Source organism: Lingula anatina, chromosome 2 (assembly GCF_051362555.1).
Source record: "Lingula anatina isolate TDL-2025a chromosome 2, LinAna3.0, whole genome shotgun sequence".
Lineage (NCBI taxonomy): Eukaryota > Metazoa > Brachiopoda > Lingulata > Lingulida > Lingulidae > Lingula > Lingula anatina.
Genome location: NC_141768.1, coordinates 16549704 through 16566040, shown reverse-complemented (window position 1 = coordinate 16566040; position 16337 = coordinate 16549704). Strand labels below are relative to the sequence as shown.

At 35.4% G+C, this 16337-nt stretch overlaps 2 protein-coding genes across 10 annotated transcripts in view; one reads left to right on the top strand and one right to left on the bottom strand.

Moving 5' to 3' along the window:
* The window catches only part of LOC106156246 (inositol hexakisphosphate and diphosphoinositol-pentakisphosphate kinase 2), a 33446-nt gene extending 20991 nt beyond the window's left edge, over window positions 1-12455 (bottom strand). For 6 of the 8 annotated variants that reach the window (XM_013531411.2, XM_013531410.2, XM_013531415.2 and 3 more), the window contains exons 1-13: window positions 12296-12455; window positions 11825-11969; window positions 10645-10937; window positions 8827-8912; window positions 7806-7960; window positions 7400-7501; window positions 6926-7087; window positions 6529-6650; window positions 6212-6307; window positions 5929-6015; window positions 5507-5695; window positions 5175-5278; window positions 4651-4779 (exon numbers count right to left, since the gene is read on the bottom strand). In XM_013531411.2, the coding sequence (XP_013386865.2) occupies window positions 4651-4779; window positions 5175-5278; window positions 5507-5695; window positions 5929-6015; window positions 6212-6307; window positions 6529-6650; window positions 6926-7087; window positions 7400-7501; window positions 7806-7960; window positions 8827-8912; window positions 10645-10937; window positions 11825-11899 (1600 nt within the window). In that variant the 5' untranslated portion in view covers window positions 11900-11969; window positions 12296-12455. Of the gene's footprint in view, window positions 1-4650; window positions 4780-5174; window positions 5279-5506; window positions 5696-5928; window positions 6016-6211; window positions 6308-6528; window positions 6651-6925; window positions 7088-7399; window positions 7502-7805; window positions 7961-8826; window positions 8913-8944; window positions 9031-10644; window positions 10938-11824; window positions 11970-12177 lie in introns of all 8 variants that reach the window. The other 2 variants (XM_013531412.2, XM_087005527.1) reach the window with 2 other exon arrangements.
* LOC106156250 (NADPH-dependent 3-demethoxyubiquinone 3-hydroxylase, mitochondrial) lies at window positions 12445-15959 on the top strand. Of its 2 annotated transcripts, none has more exons than XM_087005538.1 (6): window positions 12445-12468; window positions 13343-13457; window positions 13861-13945; window positions 14797-14851; window positions 15147-15215; window positions 15545-15959. In XM_087005538.1, exons 2-6 carry the CDS (start codon window positions 13346-13348, stop codon window positions 15620-15622), a joined length of 399 nt encoding a protein of 132 aa, XP_086861664.1. In that variant the 5' UTR covers window positions 12445-12468; window positions 13343-13345; the 3' UTR covers window positions 15623-15959. The 2 variants fall into 2 exon arrangements, with proteins under 2 accessions (XP_086861664.1, XP_013386887.1); XM_013531433.2 differs by lacking the exon at window positions 12445-12468 and adding an exon at window positions 12482-12903.
* The last annotated feature ends 378 nt before the right edge of the window (window positions 15960-16337 follow it).

The window sequence follows — 16337 nt, the reverse complement described above, 5'->3', positions numbered from 1 at the left end:
CTTCTAAAATAATGGACCGATTATGCTGATTTTCATACTCAACCTATGTTTTAGTAAGATTGACCACTCTTGTGAGTAAAATGACAATTTGCCTATCTGTTTTTCTTATATTGTATTATCAGTGTTGTATATATGCTAAAAAAATGAAAAAACAGCATAACTTCCATAAAAGTGGCTCTATCATGCTGTTTTTCAAACTTGACCTGCGTATTATGAATATTCATCAGTTCTGTAAGTTTCAAGCCAAAAGGTAAAATGGTATTTCACATATCGTGTTATCGGTGCTGCATATATGCTGAGAAAAGTGAAATAAAGATGCAAATAAGTGAAAAATTAAATTTTCACAAAAAACTGTTAAATTGCCAGAAAATTTTACCAAACAGACTGCGTTGCCTATTGAAGCTGTATGTTAGACCCATGTTTCTTTCCTGTAAGTTTGAGAACAGTAAGTGACATGATTTCCCTTAAATGGTCATCATAGGAGCAGTGCACAAAATAGGGGTTTCTTCAAATTTTGATGCAACATTACATAATGTTTAACAGCATAATGACAATCAAATGTTATTAATAAAATATTAGTAACATAGACATTCAGAAAATGTGACAAGCAAAAGTCTTCAGTATCATGGAACTTTAAAGTCACACCTTGAAAATGCCAATATGTGAAAAATTAAATTTTCACAAAAAACTGTTTAACTGCAAAAAAAAAAAAAAAAAAAAAAAAAAAAAAAAAAAAAAAAACAGACTGCATTGCCTACTGAAGCTGTATTTTAGTCCCATGTTTCTTTCCTGTAAGTTTGAGAACAGTAAGTGACATGATTTTCCTTAAATGGTATCATGGAAGCAGTGCCCAAAATAGGGGTTTCTTCAAATTTTGATGCAATATTACATAATGTTTAACAGCTTAATGACCATCAATTTTTAATTATAAAATATTTGTATCACAGATATTCAGAAAATGTGACTAGCAAAAGTCTTCAGGCCCATGGAACTTCAAAGTCACACCTTGAAAATGCCAAAATGTAAACAAGACAGCACTTTTCTGAATTGGGTTTATTTCCATTTTTAACACTTTTTTAACATAAAACAAAATTAACAATTAACTGCCATTTTTATATGACGAACTAATAAAATTGATGAGATGGGGAAAATATCAATAGAACAGTGTTAAATGTCCAATTTCCTCCATCTAAGATTCTGAACATAGTGGATGATTGAATATGACAAATTGCAATGATATGAGTTTATTTCCATTTTTGACACTTTATTACACAATACATGATAACAAGTTTACCATGTTTTTTACATAATCAACTAACAATGTTGTAAAGATACAGGAAATATCAAACAAACACTTTTAGGCATCTTATTAGTTAAATAATGAGACTGTTAACATGCCTAATAATTGAATCTGAGGAAATGTGAAAAAGGGAAGTTTGGCGGCTGAGTCAAACGTTGTTTTATGGCGACGGATTGTAACCTAGTTCCGACGGGATTCGCATTGTAATTTTGCCATACTTGTACAAACCTCGGATTGAGTGCTGCATGAACTGACGAGCCTCGGATTCAATGCTGCACATAGAATCGTGGATTTAGTGCTGCATCGGCAATGGGCTGTGATTGGCCAATCTTTCTTATCCAATCAGAGTATTTGGTTCGTTACTAATTTTTGCCCAATCAGGTTGAACTAGGTCAGGTGTGTTCCACAAGGTACGCGCCGTCGCGTTTAACGAAATGTACAATAGTATTCTTTCTCACTTTGCTCTCACGCACGACAGTCGCAAGAGAACAATCAACGGATCACTGCTCAATTCGCCTCAGTACGATTTTGATCAGCTAACAAGTAAGTTTTTTTCTCTTTTTCAATATAATTTGCTAGTTTTTGACTCACAGACTTACGATCACCATGGCAGTTCTAGTTATTGGTCATTCATTTGTTCATAGACTCCGTTCATTTCTCGACCAGGGTCGGGACGTACGGGCGGCGAAAGATTTTGGTTTCCCCAATTCTGTGCACTGGCACGGGATAGGCGGCCGCACGGTCCCTAAACTGGTCAAGTACGATTTGGGGATCCTTCGCCGGGTACGGCCCGACCTGGTCGTTCTTATCATTGGTTCTAATGACCTGTCCGACCGTAACGTTTCTCCCTCAAACCTCTGTAAGGATATTGAGGAGTTAGCCCGTCGTTTTCACGACGTATTTGGTGTTTCACATGTGGTGGTGAACCAAGTTCACCACAGGCTACGTCCCCCTCACCCTTCGTTTAATGACCAAGTAGATCAGCTCAATATTCTCCTAGCAGACTTGCCCCTAAGAAATCCATTCATTTCCTTTTGGAAGAACGTAGGTCTGCGGAGAGTTAACCGGCTCCACATCAAGCCAGACGGGGTGCATCTCTCGGATGTGGGCCAGTATAAACTTTATCGTAGTCTACGGGGCGCCATCATTAGGAAGGCCTCCCGGCTTCGCGTTTCGCTTTCCTAAATTGTCCTTCAACACGTGTCCTTTTCAGGCCCATAGAATTTCCTTTATCCATAGCTCTTAGTCCATATCTACATCACTTCCTTGAGATTTCTTGTTGTATATCTATTGTCACCCTCATCACATGTCCTTTTCAGGCCCATAGGCGCATCTCCCCCTTTTGTCAGGTCCCGACCTTTTCAGGACCACCGGTAATTTTCCTTCCTTTTATCCTCTATCCTACTCCAGTCGGCAACGACGTGGCATAATTTTTCATGCCTTATTTTTGTAATATTTTTGTCCGCCTAGCTACGCCTAGGTGAGTGGCACGTTTTGTGTCTTTATATTCCGCTCTGCTCCGTCAGAGTGAGTGGCACGTTTTGTGTCTTTACTTTTCCGACCTGGTTTTCAGGTTGAGTGGCATATTTTTTCATGCCTTATTTTTGTAATATTTTTGTCCGCCTAGCTACGCCTAGGTGAGTGGCACGTTTTGTGTCTTTATATTCCGCTCTGCTTCGTCAGAGTGAGTGGCACGTTTTGTGTCTTTACTTTTCCGACCTGGTTTTCAGGTTGAGTGGCGTATTTTTTCATGCCTTATTTTTGTAATATTTTTGTCCGCCTAGCTACGCCTAGGTGAGTGGCACGTTTTGTGTCTTTATATTCCGCTCTGCTTCGTCAGAGTGAGTGGCACGTTTTGTGTCTTTACTTTTCCGACCTGGTTTCCAGGTTGAGTGGCATAATTTTTCATGCCTTATTTTTGCAATATTTTTGTCCGCCTAGCTACGCCTAGGTGAGTGGCACGTTTTGTGTCTTTATATTCCGCTCTGCTTCGTCAGAGTGAGTGGCACGTTTTGTGTCTTTACTTTTCCGACCTGGTTTTCAGGTTGAGTGGCATAACTTTTCATGCCTTATTTTTGTCATATTTTCGTCTGCCTAGCTTCGCCTAGGTGAGCGGCACGTTTTGTGTCTTTACATTTCCGACCTCTACTCATTACGCACTACTTACTCATCTGGAAACTTTCTGTCCTTATCAGCAGGCTCCTTTGTCCTTTGTGGGGTTTTCCTTGGCCTCTGCGATCCCAAGGTTATGGCCTCTTTGCAACCCCACAAATTAAAACGTCTGCACTATGTTCTTTGGGAATTATATATAAAATAGTCTTTTCAGGCGTAAAAAATTACGTATTTTGGCACTGTCACAATTAATTAATTTTAACATCAAAATTTAATTCATTTTAGTATAAGGATTCACAATAAAAGCGGCCGGCATCGGCCAAGTTTCGAACATCATACTTGTGTTTGTCACTTTATTGCTCTCCTCTCGGCATCGTATTGAACCTTTAGATCAAGGAGACATAAAACAGTATAATGTAAAAACAGTATAAAATGATGGCCCGATTATGCTGATTTTTGAACTCAACCTGCGTCTTAGTAAGATTGACCACTCCTGTGAGTATAATTACAATTGGCCAATCCGTTTTTCTTATATTGTGTTATCAGTGTTGCATTTATATTGAAAATAGTGAAAAAACAGCATAAATTCCCTAAAAGTGACCCGATCATGCTGTTTTTCAAACTTGACCTGCGTATTATGAATATTCATCAGTTCTGTAAGTTTCAAGACAAAAGGTAAAATGGTTTTCCACTTATCGTGTTATCGGTGCTGCATATATGCTGAAAAAAGTGAAAAAACACTAAAATTCCCTACAAGTGACCCGATCATGCTGATTTTTGAACTTGACCTGCGTATTATGAATATTCATCAGTTCTGTAAGTTTCAAGTCAAAAGGTAAAATGGTTTTCCACTTATCGTGTTATCGGTGCTGCATATATGCTGAAAAAAGTGAAAAAACAGCATAAATTCCCTAAAAGTGACCCGATCATGCTGATTTTCGAACTTGACCTGCGTATTATGCATATTCATCAGTTCTGTAAGTTTCAAGTCAAAATGTAAAATGGTTTTCCACTTATCGTGTTATCGGTAAAAGTGCACGGCGACGGCGACGACGGCGACGACAACGACAGACGCAGATGATGGCTATATGTACAGACACATCTGTGTCTGTACATAACAGACACATCTGTGTCTGTACATAAAAAGGACAAGGGAAAATGTGATTTTCATAATATCTGATCTTAAAACAATTCAGGTAAAAAGAGTGCTGTTTTAAGATCAACCCATGCAGACTTACCTTCTCCACCAGGATACATGCACCTGAAAGCCTTGCCCAGCTCCTCAGCCTGCATCTTCCCTGCTGGGGTCAGTTCTCCTCCCCACTTCAGGATCAGCACCAGAGAGGGACCTGGGTCTGCAGCATGGCCTGTGCATGCAAAGGCATCTCAACTCATTTTAAACTTACCAATACTCCATCCATTTATTTATATATTTGTTCATTTATCTCTCCATTCAAATCATACAGTGCATATGTAAAATACTTGCTAAAAATTAATGCAGCTTTTAACTGATATAAACCTTTTAAAGGTTGCCTTTCTCTTCAATTATATTTTAATTGTAAAGAAAAATAAGGAAGATAGATTATGATCCAATTCACAATGGCACTTTTGCATTTTGTTCTCACCCTTTTGGTCAAGACCTTCAAATTTTCATGCTACATTAATAACACAGGAATTCCAATTTGCATGAATACACTGTATGCCAGAACAAAACCAAGGAAGCCACTTCATCATGTTAAATCTGTTCTTATGCTATACTCACTGGAGAGCTCTCCATCTGACACCTCATCTGAGGACTTCTTAGGAGCCCCATGAGGCTGGTACTTGAGCTGGACCTTCCTGTTGATCCCTGAGAAATGGCCATACCTGTTTGAGGGAAAGTGAAAAATATAATTGATATATAATAATGGCTGCACTTTGTTAAAGCTATCCTACCTTCTTCATCGTAGTTTTTTTGCATGGACACATTATGCCTTACCACATTGAATATTTCATTGAAAGCAGTCAGCTCTAGCAATATACACGTACTATATAAGTCTGAACATTTTTGCTGAATTTTGATATTTCTACAATCACTTCAGATATATTTCTTACATTTCCAGCACAGCCTTCAGTTGCTCTAACTTGGACTTTTTCTCCTCCACTTCAGGGTTGGCAGGGTGGGCCTCTATCTCCAATAACAGGGCCCTGGCAATGTCCAAGATCTCTTGTAGCTGCCTTGGACGCTTCAGTTTCAACTGTCCTGTCTTAAATCCATCGTACTTCTCAAATAAGTCAAAGAACCTGAAAAACATATCATTATTATTGCCACTGGTCACACAGAACTGATAAAATTCTTTATCACTGAATCTGATTTACCTGTTCAAATGCAACTATTTAAGAAACTTAATATTATATAACCTTGAAGTGCAAAAGAGTAGAATCTTAAGAGAAAGAGATTCAATTCCACTTTATGAATTGAAACATGTATATGTTAAAACAATACTAAAAATTCTTAAAACAAAGATACAATGTACCTCTTATGTTTGGCCTCCATCTTCATCTTTTGCTTTGGTGTCCTGTCTCCATGTCTTATCACAGCTATCACACATCTCAACTCCATCCTGATAATTACCATATAAAATCACATTTTAAAAACTTGCATTTTACATAAGTAAGATATTGGGAGGTGGGTTCCTTTAAATATTAAATCAAACTTATTTTCCCTAATTCTCATGTTTTTTTAGTATGGTCTTTTATAATGAAAACTATGTAAAACCCAATCTGTAAAACACTTGTCATCTGTTCCCACTGACTCACATAGTTCCACATGTAGTGGGCACAATGGGAGGATCCTCAGGCTGGTAGTAGATGGGAATAGACAACTGTGGGGCAAAGTGACGGATTATCATATTGCTGGAAAAACAGATGAATTATTCTGTCAATTAAAATAATCTTCTGACCAGCTACTTCCAAATTTAATGCTTTCAAGATGTTCTTTGAAAAACTAACTAAGACCATTTATTAAAATAAACAAAAAATTATTACATTGTTGCCAGAAAGCTCACTGGAGCCTACTTCCTGAAATACATTTAATTGATCTGATCATATAAATGCTTTATGATTTTTCTACTTACCCTAGAATTTTTGCACAGTCATCATAATATTTCATAGATGTCTTCACAAAGCTGAACCCATTAACATCACAGACATAGCACTCCCCATTAGCTCTCAGGAGATCAAACCCACAAACCATTTGCTGAAAACAAATGTATTCCTCTCTACATAAAGGTGTGGTCAATTGGTTTTATTCATTCCCGTGTTCAGCAAATGTGTTTTGTGTCACTGCATATGAGTATTATACATAACAACTTTTCAAAGAAAGAAATCAAAGAGAAGTCAACATCTGTTTAAAATTATCACATATGCACACATTTAACACTAAGATTTTACAATATTAAAATCTTTTATTTGTTAGAGATATCCCTTAAAAACACACATCAATTTGATAAAACAAGTCTCCGCAGCTTCTACCTTAAATGCTAGACAGACTTTCCTAGCTATGAGTTTCTCCTTGGCACTCAGTAAGATGGGATATCTGACTTCCTTCCCATCTTTATCTCTCTCCACTTTCCCATCTAAAGCTGGAGACTTCCTGGCCTCTGCATGGGCATAGTCTGGACCAAGAGTGTAAACCTGGGATAACCAATTGCAGGGATTATTCATCAACATTAGGACAATAAGGTCAAAGTCTACAGTTGCCAAAAAAGAGCAATTTTCTCAACCAGAGAATAGGAAGAAAACTGTCTTCCTGCAATCAAACATAATTTAGCATAAAACAGTTTTCAGATTTAATTCAATAATAGTCTGTGGTAAAAATGTATTTATATGTTCTAATATCAAACCATTAACGATGCTAGGGGATATCCAATTTAGAAGTTTTTTTCAATCATTTTGTTTAACACTGTGACTCTTATATGTGCTGAATCTATATAAAGCTCTATATACCTTGATGTCTGTTCCATCTGTAGGCATAAACTGTTCATAGATATAAGAGCCTGTTTTACGCACTTTATTTACAGGAGAATAAACGCTACTTCGACTTCCAATCTGAAAAGAAACCAAAAGAGCATTTTCAATGTCTTTATCATAAAGCATCTATGGAGTACATACATGATATCATTATGTATTTTCCTTTTTAAATAATGTATAAGTTAGCTACTGTGGCCCTACGATGTGCCTGGATAATTAGACATAAGCAATCTAAAAATATTTCCTCATATCTACATCAACTTTATGCTGACCATGCTAAAATGACAGACACCACTCTTAAGGTTTTAACTTAAATAAATGAAATCACTTAGTTAATCAAAGACAGTGGCCAAACTCAGTCAGTGTGATATCAACCACTGACCTTTCTGAAGAGCCTCTGGCTGCCCCCTCCTGCACTGGTGGGGTAGTAGATGTACACATTGTGGTCCTCAGCAGAGACAGGCTTCTCAACAAATGGCTTTTGAAATACAATCCCATTGACCTCTATCTGGTCATCCCCCTCTATCAACAGGCACTCTGGAATAACAACTCAGATTATTGATATGAAAAGTATCAGATTTGTGCCCAGAGAAGGAACATCACAGTTATCTAGTCTAATTTTATGCTGTTCTGATCAGTGTAGAAAATTGCATATTAATAAGCCAACAATAGGCATGCTTAACCAAGAATTGGATTTGGAATTTATATCACTTTTTGTTAACCAATTTATCCAATTATGAATACAGTAGTTTAATTGCACAAGCAAAAGCAAACCACAGCTCCATAGCTTAAAGCAATGAGCAGTAACGAGCACTATCAAGTATTCAATCTGATAGTCAACTTGCTGCTAGTTTTTTTCCAATTTATATCCTCAAAACAATCTTCTTCACCTTTTTTGTTAACTTAAAATAATCTAACATTCTCTCTTTTTCATATTATCATGTAGCAAGGGTGTCTCCTAACATACTGCCAGGATCCTTCTCAACACAATATGTTTATACACCAACATCAAATAGATCAACAATAAATTAGGAATACCATCACCAACATAAACCAATTAAGTTGGCAGATTAAGGACAGATAAAGGGAAACACAATCAAGAGAAAACCTTCTAATTTCAAGTAGTATTTCAAATATTACTTGTTGTTATTGTAATAGTTAGTAACGATTCCTGAAAACAACGCAAAAAGTTTTTCAAAAAAGCAGACTACTGAAAAGATTTAAATGATATAATCAATCTTTTTACGTTGTTTTACACCAATGTGGTTAGACTACTGGTTTATTCATTAAATTCAAACCAGCTGGCAGCAACAATAGCCATGCTTTAGTGAGCCTGTTAATATCCCTGCTGTCTCATATATAATACATAATATATCCCATGTCCCATTTCTAGCCACACTCACTCTTTGGGTCCCCACAATCTCTGTCCAGCACAGCATATCTAGGCTGGGGGATACCTTCTATGGACAGAAGTTCATGTACAGCTCGCCTGGAGAAGAGAAAAGCAAAACAACAACTTACTGGTTGGGTCCCCAGAATCTCTGTCCAGGACAGCATAGGGGAGCATTGGTATGCCAGCTCTGTACATTATCTCATGCACAGCCCGCCTGCATGGAAAAGAACATGTAAGGAAAGCAACAGAAATATCAGATAATGTCATTGTTTTACAGGGGTTGGAATCAATTTGCTTTTTCACTAGCCATATATTTGCCAATAATCTAATCTGCTTATAGTTTCTTTATATATATATATCCATTACCAGTAACTTCCAAGCTTTTTGCTGCTAGGATAATTTTTTAAAAATTTCATTAAAATATACATCTGGCTAATGAGCTGGTCAAAATTCCTAGCCCTGTATGAGTAAACCAAGGAAAATGCAGCTCAGCAGAATTTACATAAAATTGGCCACACTATGAAAAAATAAACAAAACCAGGTAGCAAAATTATAATGTGAATTAAAGCAAATCCGAGTGGCATTTAAACAGCTACTGCAAAATCACTGAGATTAATATTACATGACTTACTGTAGCCAGCTAGAAAACTTCACTAATCTTGTATTAAATGACTTACTGAAAAGTTTTCAACACCACAAAAAAGGTAATATTTCATAAATACTGCGTGTTTCTCCATGTTTGTTAAAATCATGAAACTGGGAAACAAAATTGGTAAAAACTCCAAATTATATAATTGCATATTATTGCATAATCATTATCAAAGCAAACAAATAAATGGTTAGCTGTGAGGGAACCTAAAAACAAATAAGCAGTTGTTTGTATCTAATGTAGTGAAATAGTTAGAAATACCAATATCTTAAACCTGGAATTTGTATGGATATACTCAAGGATGGATGCAAAAGAAAAAAAACTGATCATTATCACACAAAAAAATTACCCATCTTAGAGGGTGCTAGGAGTGTGACAGAGGGTATCATATAATTGAAATAAAAACAAAATACAACACAAAAAAATCTTTTTGTTGGAATAATAGCATAATGTAATTTCTAATGGAAATTGATCTGTGCAGTAGTGTTAATCACAGTGAGGAAATTTAAAACTTTCCAATTTCTACATTAACTGAAAGCATACCTGTAAAGCATTCATCCTTACACCTGGAACTCCAGTCACACTGTCCAGAGAAAGTGTATAGTAAACAATGTGGTGAGAACTGCTCACTTCAACACTGTTCCAGATGTTGAGGTACACAATCATTCCATCAGTTTGGACAATATGGACATTTTTGGACTGTGACATGGTTCAAGCGAGGGTTAAAGGAGCCTCTTTACATTTGGGCCCAGAGACTTTCATGGAACAGGGACAGGGGTAGGCACAACCTGTCTAGCATCTGGGACAATGTTATAGTGAGCAGTTCTTGCCAGAGTGGTCTCTATGTACACTGTCTCATGACATCAGTGTGACTGATGAAGTCTTAATAGAACAAAAGTTTTTACTATTATGCTTTCAGTTAGTACAGATATTAAATAGTTTAAAATTTCCTCAACATGAGGTAATTTGTTGAAATCTATCTGACTACAAGATTTTAAAATCTCATTCACCATGCAAGCATGAGATATAATATATACATCATCTTAAACAGCTCTGCAAAATGCAAATTTGTATGACACCATGGCAGCAAACTCACAGAAAAACCTTACTCACTTATAAAATGCAAGCAGAAACAACCAAAACCGTCACATCGTTTACTTTGATTTTAGTGTATATTACCTGTCTTGTATATCATACTGCATGCTTAAATCATTGGACACAAAAGGTTTGCGTAGTTTCTCATAGGCTACTGCCTTGTCCAGTGGGAAGCCAGAGGAGTAGAAAGAAATGAGACAGTCACAAAGGGGCCAATTCTCCACAGCCTCATTCAAAATAACTTGCTCATCAAATATCAGTATTTCTATGTATTCAAATCTTTTCAATCTTTCAATAATTTCCCTCATTGGTTTGGAGTGTGATTTTTTCTTCATTGCACATATTCCAACTATGATTTTCTTCACCTCTCCTGCATCCTGCAAACACACAACAAAAATTCATGTATTGATAACATGACACAAAGGGTATTAACAAGTCTGCCAAAAATGATTATCAATTCAACCAAGCTGCATGTGCATTGAATTCCCTGGGCTTATAAAATTGTTTTTTAATATAACAATGTTAAATGTAAAAATATAAATACGATAAAAATTCCATGCTTAAAGAAAGTTAGTTGCATCACACTTAACAAGTGTCACAAAAAAACATTCATATATCTAATCACGTGTGTATACTGAAAACAAAGGTCAATGTAAATGTTAACTGCTGGGAGCAGAAAATTTGGTACTTTTGTAGTATACCCCCCCACCCTGTAACTTCCTGAAACTTTCATTTTTCAAACATTTTTTTAAATTGTCTTTTTCACCTATGTCAAAGCTGTTGAAATAAAATTTTTTTGTAATTACCTGTGGTCTTTTTATTAGTTTTAATCACGTTTAATCCACCCCTTTGAAATACAACGTGAAAATTTACAATGCACCCGCAGTCAATAACTTGCCGCGTTTTAGTTGGCTAACTCTACCTTATTTTATGTGAACATAGGATTGATACATTGTATACTTGGACTTCCTCTATGAAATTATTATGAGCTACTTGTTCACATAAAATTACCTTAGAGTTAGCCAACGAAAACGCGGCAAGTTATTGACTGCGGGTGTAAATTGAAGATTCTAACATTGTATTTCAATGGGCTGGATTAAACGTGATTAAAACCAATAAAAAGTCCACAGGTAATTAAAAAAGATTTTATTTCAACAGCTTTGACATAGATGAACAAGAAAATGTAAAAAACTGTTTGAAAAGTGAAAGTTACAGAAAGTTACAGGGTGGGGGGGTATACTACAAAAGTACCGAAAATTTATACCCCTTCATCCACGTCTGAGTCCTCCCCACTGTCCCAGCACCACTCCACATTGCTGGGAGGCACCATGTCCACCATCCTGGTGTGGCTAGTGGGGGTCTAAATAGCTGTATTCTTGAATATTTCTTTCATTTGCAAATAACTGGAACTGCAGTCAGACATATGAAAACAACAGGTAAATAATAAATGATGACTGAAGTTAATTAAAAATTTCGGACGTGGTGCTTTATCACAGTGAATGGAATTATCATGGCAAAACATTAAAAGAAGGCAAGCTCTTTTCGCCAGAAATTATAAAGATGAAATGTTTATCTTAGGATAATGCATCTAACTATAATTAGCCCAAAATATCGTACCTGTCTAATTTCTGCAATCTTCTTTATGTTACGACTTAGAAAATGACATCGATAAAGCACTATTTTTATGCTAACTATTAGTCACTATAAATGGCATCAAACGTATAGCTATACTTACTTGAAATACCTACGCCATACGGATTATTTTTAATAGTTTAAACACTCCTCATTTTCACGCGTTTCAGAAATTTTGCATCGAACATAAAAACCTCACAATTTTTCGTCTTTCGTTAATTGATGACCTTCACCCCTTTCTCAGTATTGCATTGTGGGATATTGTTGCTGCAATAAGTGAGTTATATATTTGCCGCATAGGTTCAAAAAAATATATATATATATACATTACCTAATTACTGTTACAAAAAGGGTATTAACAGAAGACCTGTCTTTTAGAGGATTACAGAAGAGAAAGCATCGATTGACAGTGTAAATTGTGAAAGTGACTGACATAAATCCACAGGAACGTGCATCATAAATGTGCACGTGAAACTGTTGAAAATGTTTACCTTGGGGGCAGTATTATCTCAATCAAGACTTTCATGTGGTCGGCAACTGGTTTTGGTTCATTGTCAGCGATGTGCCAGTTCACAAGCTAAGGAAAGGCGAAGACAGGAACTTTTAGACCGTATTATTAGAGTCGACCACGCTGGAGAACTTGGTGCAAACAGAATATACCAGGGGCAGATGGCTGTGCTGGGTAATTCACCCGTGGGCCCTGTGATACAGGTGATTCATCGAAAACTGTGCTGGTCCTGGTGATTAAAACACGTATTATGTAACTGTCATCACAAACCAAACTTACACTCAGTAATGCTGTAATTCATGAATGTACATATTGTATATTTTGTCGTCTCTGCCTCCCACTCCAGCCATTAATTACTCCATGGGTTGATACTCCTACCAGTACTGTATGCACTTAAATTCCCCGTCATCAGTTTTTAAATGACAATCCGAAAACATTGTCACTTTTAGGTATTTCCCATAAAGTTTCAGCTCAATACTAATGTTGGTGAAATGACATTGGCACAACAATGGCTGGTTGCATGGCTTACCAAAGTTGGGGCAATGCCATCTTCTTATCTGGGAAACACTCATACAATTACTATTGGAATTACAGGTACAGTGTTCACACATCATATGATTGTTTGTATGTTTCTCTTTACAGCATATGTGGGATCAGGAAAAGGAACATTTGAAAAAATTTGAAGAGCTAATACCAAAGCATAGGGTTAGGCCCACAGTTATGTTGCCATTGTGGAATGTTGCTGGTTTTGTTTTAGGTGAGCAAAAGAGACAACAGTGGAAGAGGCCAACAGTCATACTTGGCACATCTTGGAGTGTAATGATTCAAAGAATTGAAATTTTAGTTAAAATGACTTTTACCTATTATGGACCAAATATATGACAGGTTTTTAATTGCAGTATAAGTCTCATCATTTGCATGAATACTGGCTCTAGTAAAATGATTACAATTTACTTATGTAGTAAACAACTGTAAAAAAAATCAGCTCTATTTTTAAATAAAATGATGAAGAAAATGTATTCTGTTGATGTTTATATCTGGATTAAAGGTACAATTACCATTGGGAAACCTCAATGGTAATTGTATCTGGATTAAAGGTACAATTACCATTGAGGTTTCCCAAGGTATCAGTTATAAATATTTTTGTTTCAACCTGACAGGTGCATCTACAGCTTTGCTTGGCAAGGAGGGTGCCATGGCATGTACAACAGCAGTGGAGACTGCCATTGTTAAACACTATAATGAGTAAGTTACTTCTGTCACTGTCTTCTCTTTTGGATTTCATTTGTTGGTGTAATTGAACATCTTGAAATGTTTTATTTTTAAACATTTTGTATGTGAACAGGGGTTTCCCCTGGATTTGGGATACAGGGAGTCCAAAAATGTTAATTTGTAATATATATTGTAACTGATATACACAGAGTCCAACCCAAGTAGGTCCCAAATATAAACCATGGGGGAGAGGGTATTTTAAAAAAAGACAAAAAATATAAATTAAAAATTAATTGAAATATTGTTTTTTTTAATAATGATTACCTTTATTTTTTTGGAGTTTACATATTTATAATAATTATATTTGTAATTTTATTGTAAACGATAAATTTGATCTTTTTAAAGATTCATATTCTTTTAACTTAGATTCACTCATATAAGACAACCTTTTCTCCCTCACATCAATATCACACTGCTCAATAACACCACTGCTATTTTATCCAAACATCCAACTTTCTTTTATAATATAGATCATCTTTTGAGGCCTATGGCCATCCAAGTGACAGCTGAACAGCTCTCTAGGGAAAGCCTTGCTTGCTCTTTTATGTGTTACATTTGTATTTTAAGATTTTTTTTTTTTTTTTTTTTTGTGAAAAAGAGTCAAGTCAGTCAGGTCTTTTCTAGATGATTGCAACAGTGATGATTGTTGAATATCACAACTGGTGCAATTTACAGGTGTATCCATTCTTCTTATTTATTTATGTGTGCAAACATGTTATGATATGTAATGGTTTAGATTGAATTTTTTTAGATTTATATATATATATATATATATATATATATATATATATATATATATGTCATGTTTTTTTATTATATTTTAGCCAAATAAGAGAGCTCATAGAAGAGGACCCAGAAGAATATAAAGAAATGTTAGATGTAAGTTAGAATAATTGTTTCATAAGATGAAAATAGTAAATAAAGGAAAGAAAATAAAAGAAAATAGTACGTAAAGGAAAGACCAAAAGTCAGTCATATGGATGCTTAACAAGAAAACTGGGGCAGATATTGGTAAACTGACTGGGTAAAACATTGTATCACTGTTTTAAAAATTGTACTATTTCCCTCAAGTATTTTGTCTTGCTGAATAATCATATTAAATTTTAAGTTTTCGTTTGTTAGTTTGTTTTTGGTTCAGCAATTTTTCAAATATTTTATTTAATATTTATTTCAGACTCTAAAGAAGTTTCGTGATGAGGAGCAAGAGCATCATGATACTGGAATAGACTTTGAAGCGGAGAAAGTATGTTGAGAATCCCTAGACATACGGTTAAATGAGATATATTTGTTATAGAAGAAAATGTTTCATACCTGACCTCTAAAAATAACCTTTACCACCTTACATTTTAACTGCAAAAATGTGCAGAGAATTTTATATATTTTTTTAATTTTTGTAAATTCTTATTTTGACACATGAAAAATTGAAACATGCTATATAAAATTATGATTTTGATAATTCCTATTAATATTATGATAGAGTAAAAATGATATATGCAAAGCAAAAATTCTATATTTTGCCTAAGTTTGGTATCATTTGCAAAATAAGTTCCAAATTTTTTTCTCTGTTTTCAGGCTCCTCTATACAATGTTTTGTACCAGACAATTAAATGGGGATGCACTGGCGCTATATGGGTATCTGAAAGAATATGACGTTAATTAACGTTTGTTAACACGTTGGACTGTTGACAAATGCCACATACCTTCAGAGACTAGACAAAAACTTGTATTTTCTTTAAGAACTGAACGCAAGAAGTTATTTCATGTCTTTGTTATTTCATGGATTTTAAAGTGGATGAGTCGACGATCAACAACAGCTAAATGCAAACATGACTTATTTATTGCAGTCAGGTGTCGCAGTCTGTTATTGATCTTTTAACCTATGCAACTAAAAGATACAAATTGCTCTGTAGCATTTTGTAATAAAGTATATCAATTTATTTCAATATTGTTAGGAGATAGTCTAAAAATAAAAAAATACTGAACATGCCTTAATGTCAAGAAAGATAGATAAGAGCGATTGCTGAAGTTTTTTTCTTGTAATAGACGTTATTATTTAAAAAAAGCTTGGAAAGATTAGGTTAAATTAACTCATTTCTATGACGATATGCCAAACAGTATGAAATTTGCTGTCTTTATATCGCAGCAGTTTTATTTGACGGTGCATGTTTTTCATATTTCTATAAAAGAAAAGTCCTTCCGTTGAAATGTATTGTTACTGCATATATTTGCACTTATGCTACATCCGACTCCCAACCATGGCTAGGATTATCATATCGCTAGCATGCCAAGTGAAAAGAGAGCCCTCGGAAGCAAGCATGTAGGATTAGCACAGCAACGGAAATCCTGAGATTACAATTTTTTTTTT

What these genes read in the sequence shown, in the direction of transcription:
- LOC106156250 (XM_013531433.2), top strand. Translation starts at nt 12,676, where the DNA reads ATGTTTACCTTGGGGGCAGTATTATCTCAATCAAGACTTTCATGTGGT. An exon ending in TGTTGCTGGTTTTGTTTTAG is followed by an intron (nt 13,458 to 13,860) that starts GTGAGCAAAAGA and finishes TCAACCTGACAG; the next exon opens with GTGCATCTACAGCTTTGCTT. An exon ending in AATATAAAGAAATGTTAGAT is followed by an intron (nt 14,852 to 15,146) that starts GTAAGTTAGAAT and finishes TATTTATTTCAG; the next exon opens with ACTCTAAAGAAGTTTCGTGA.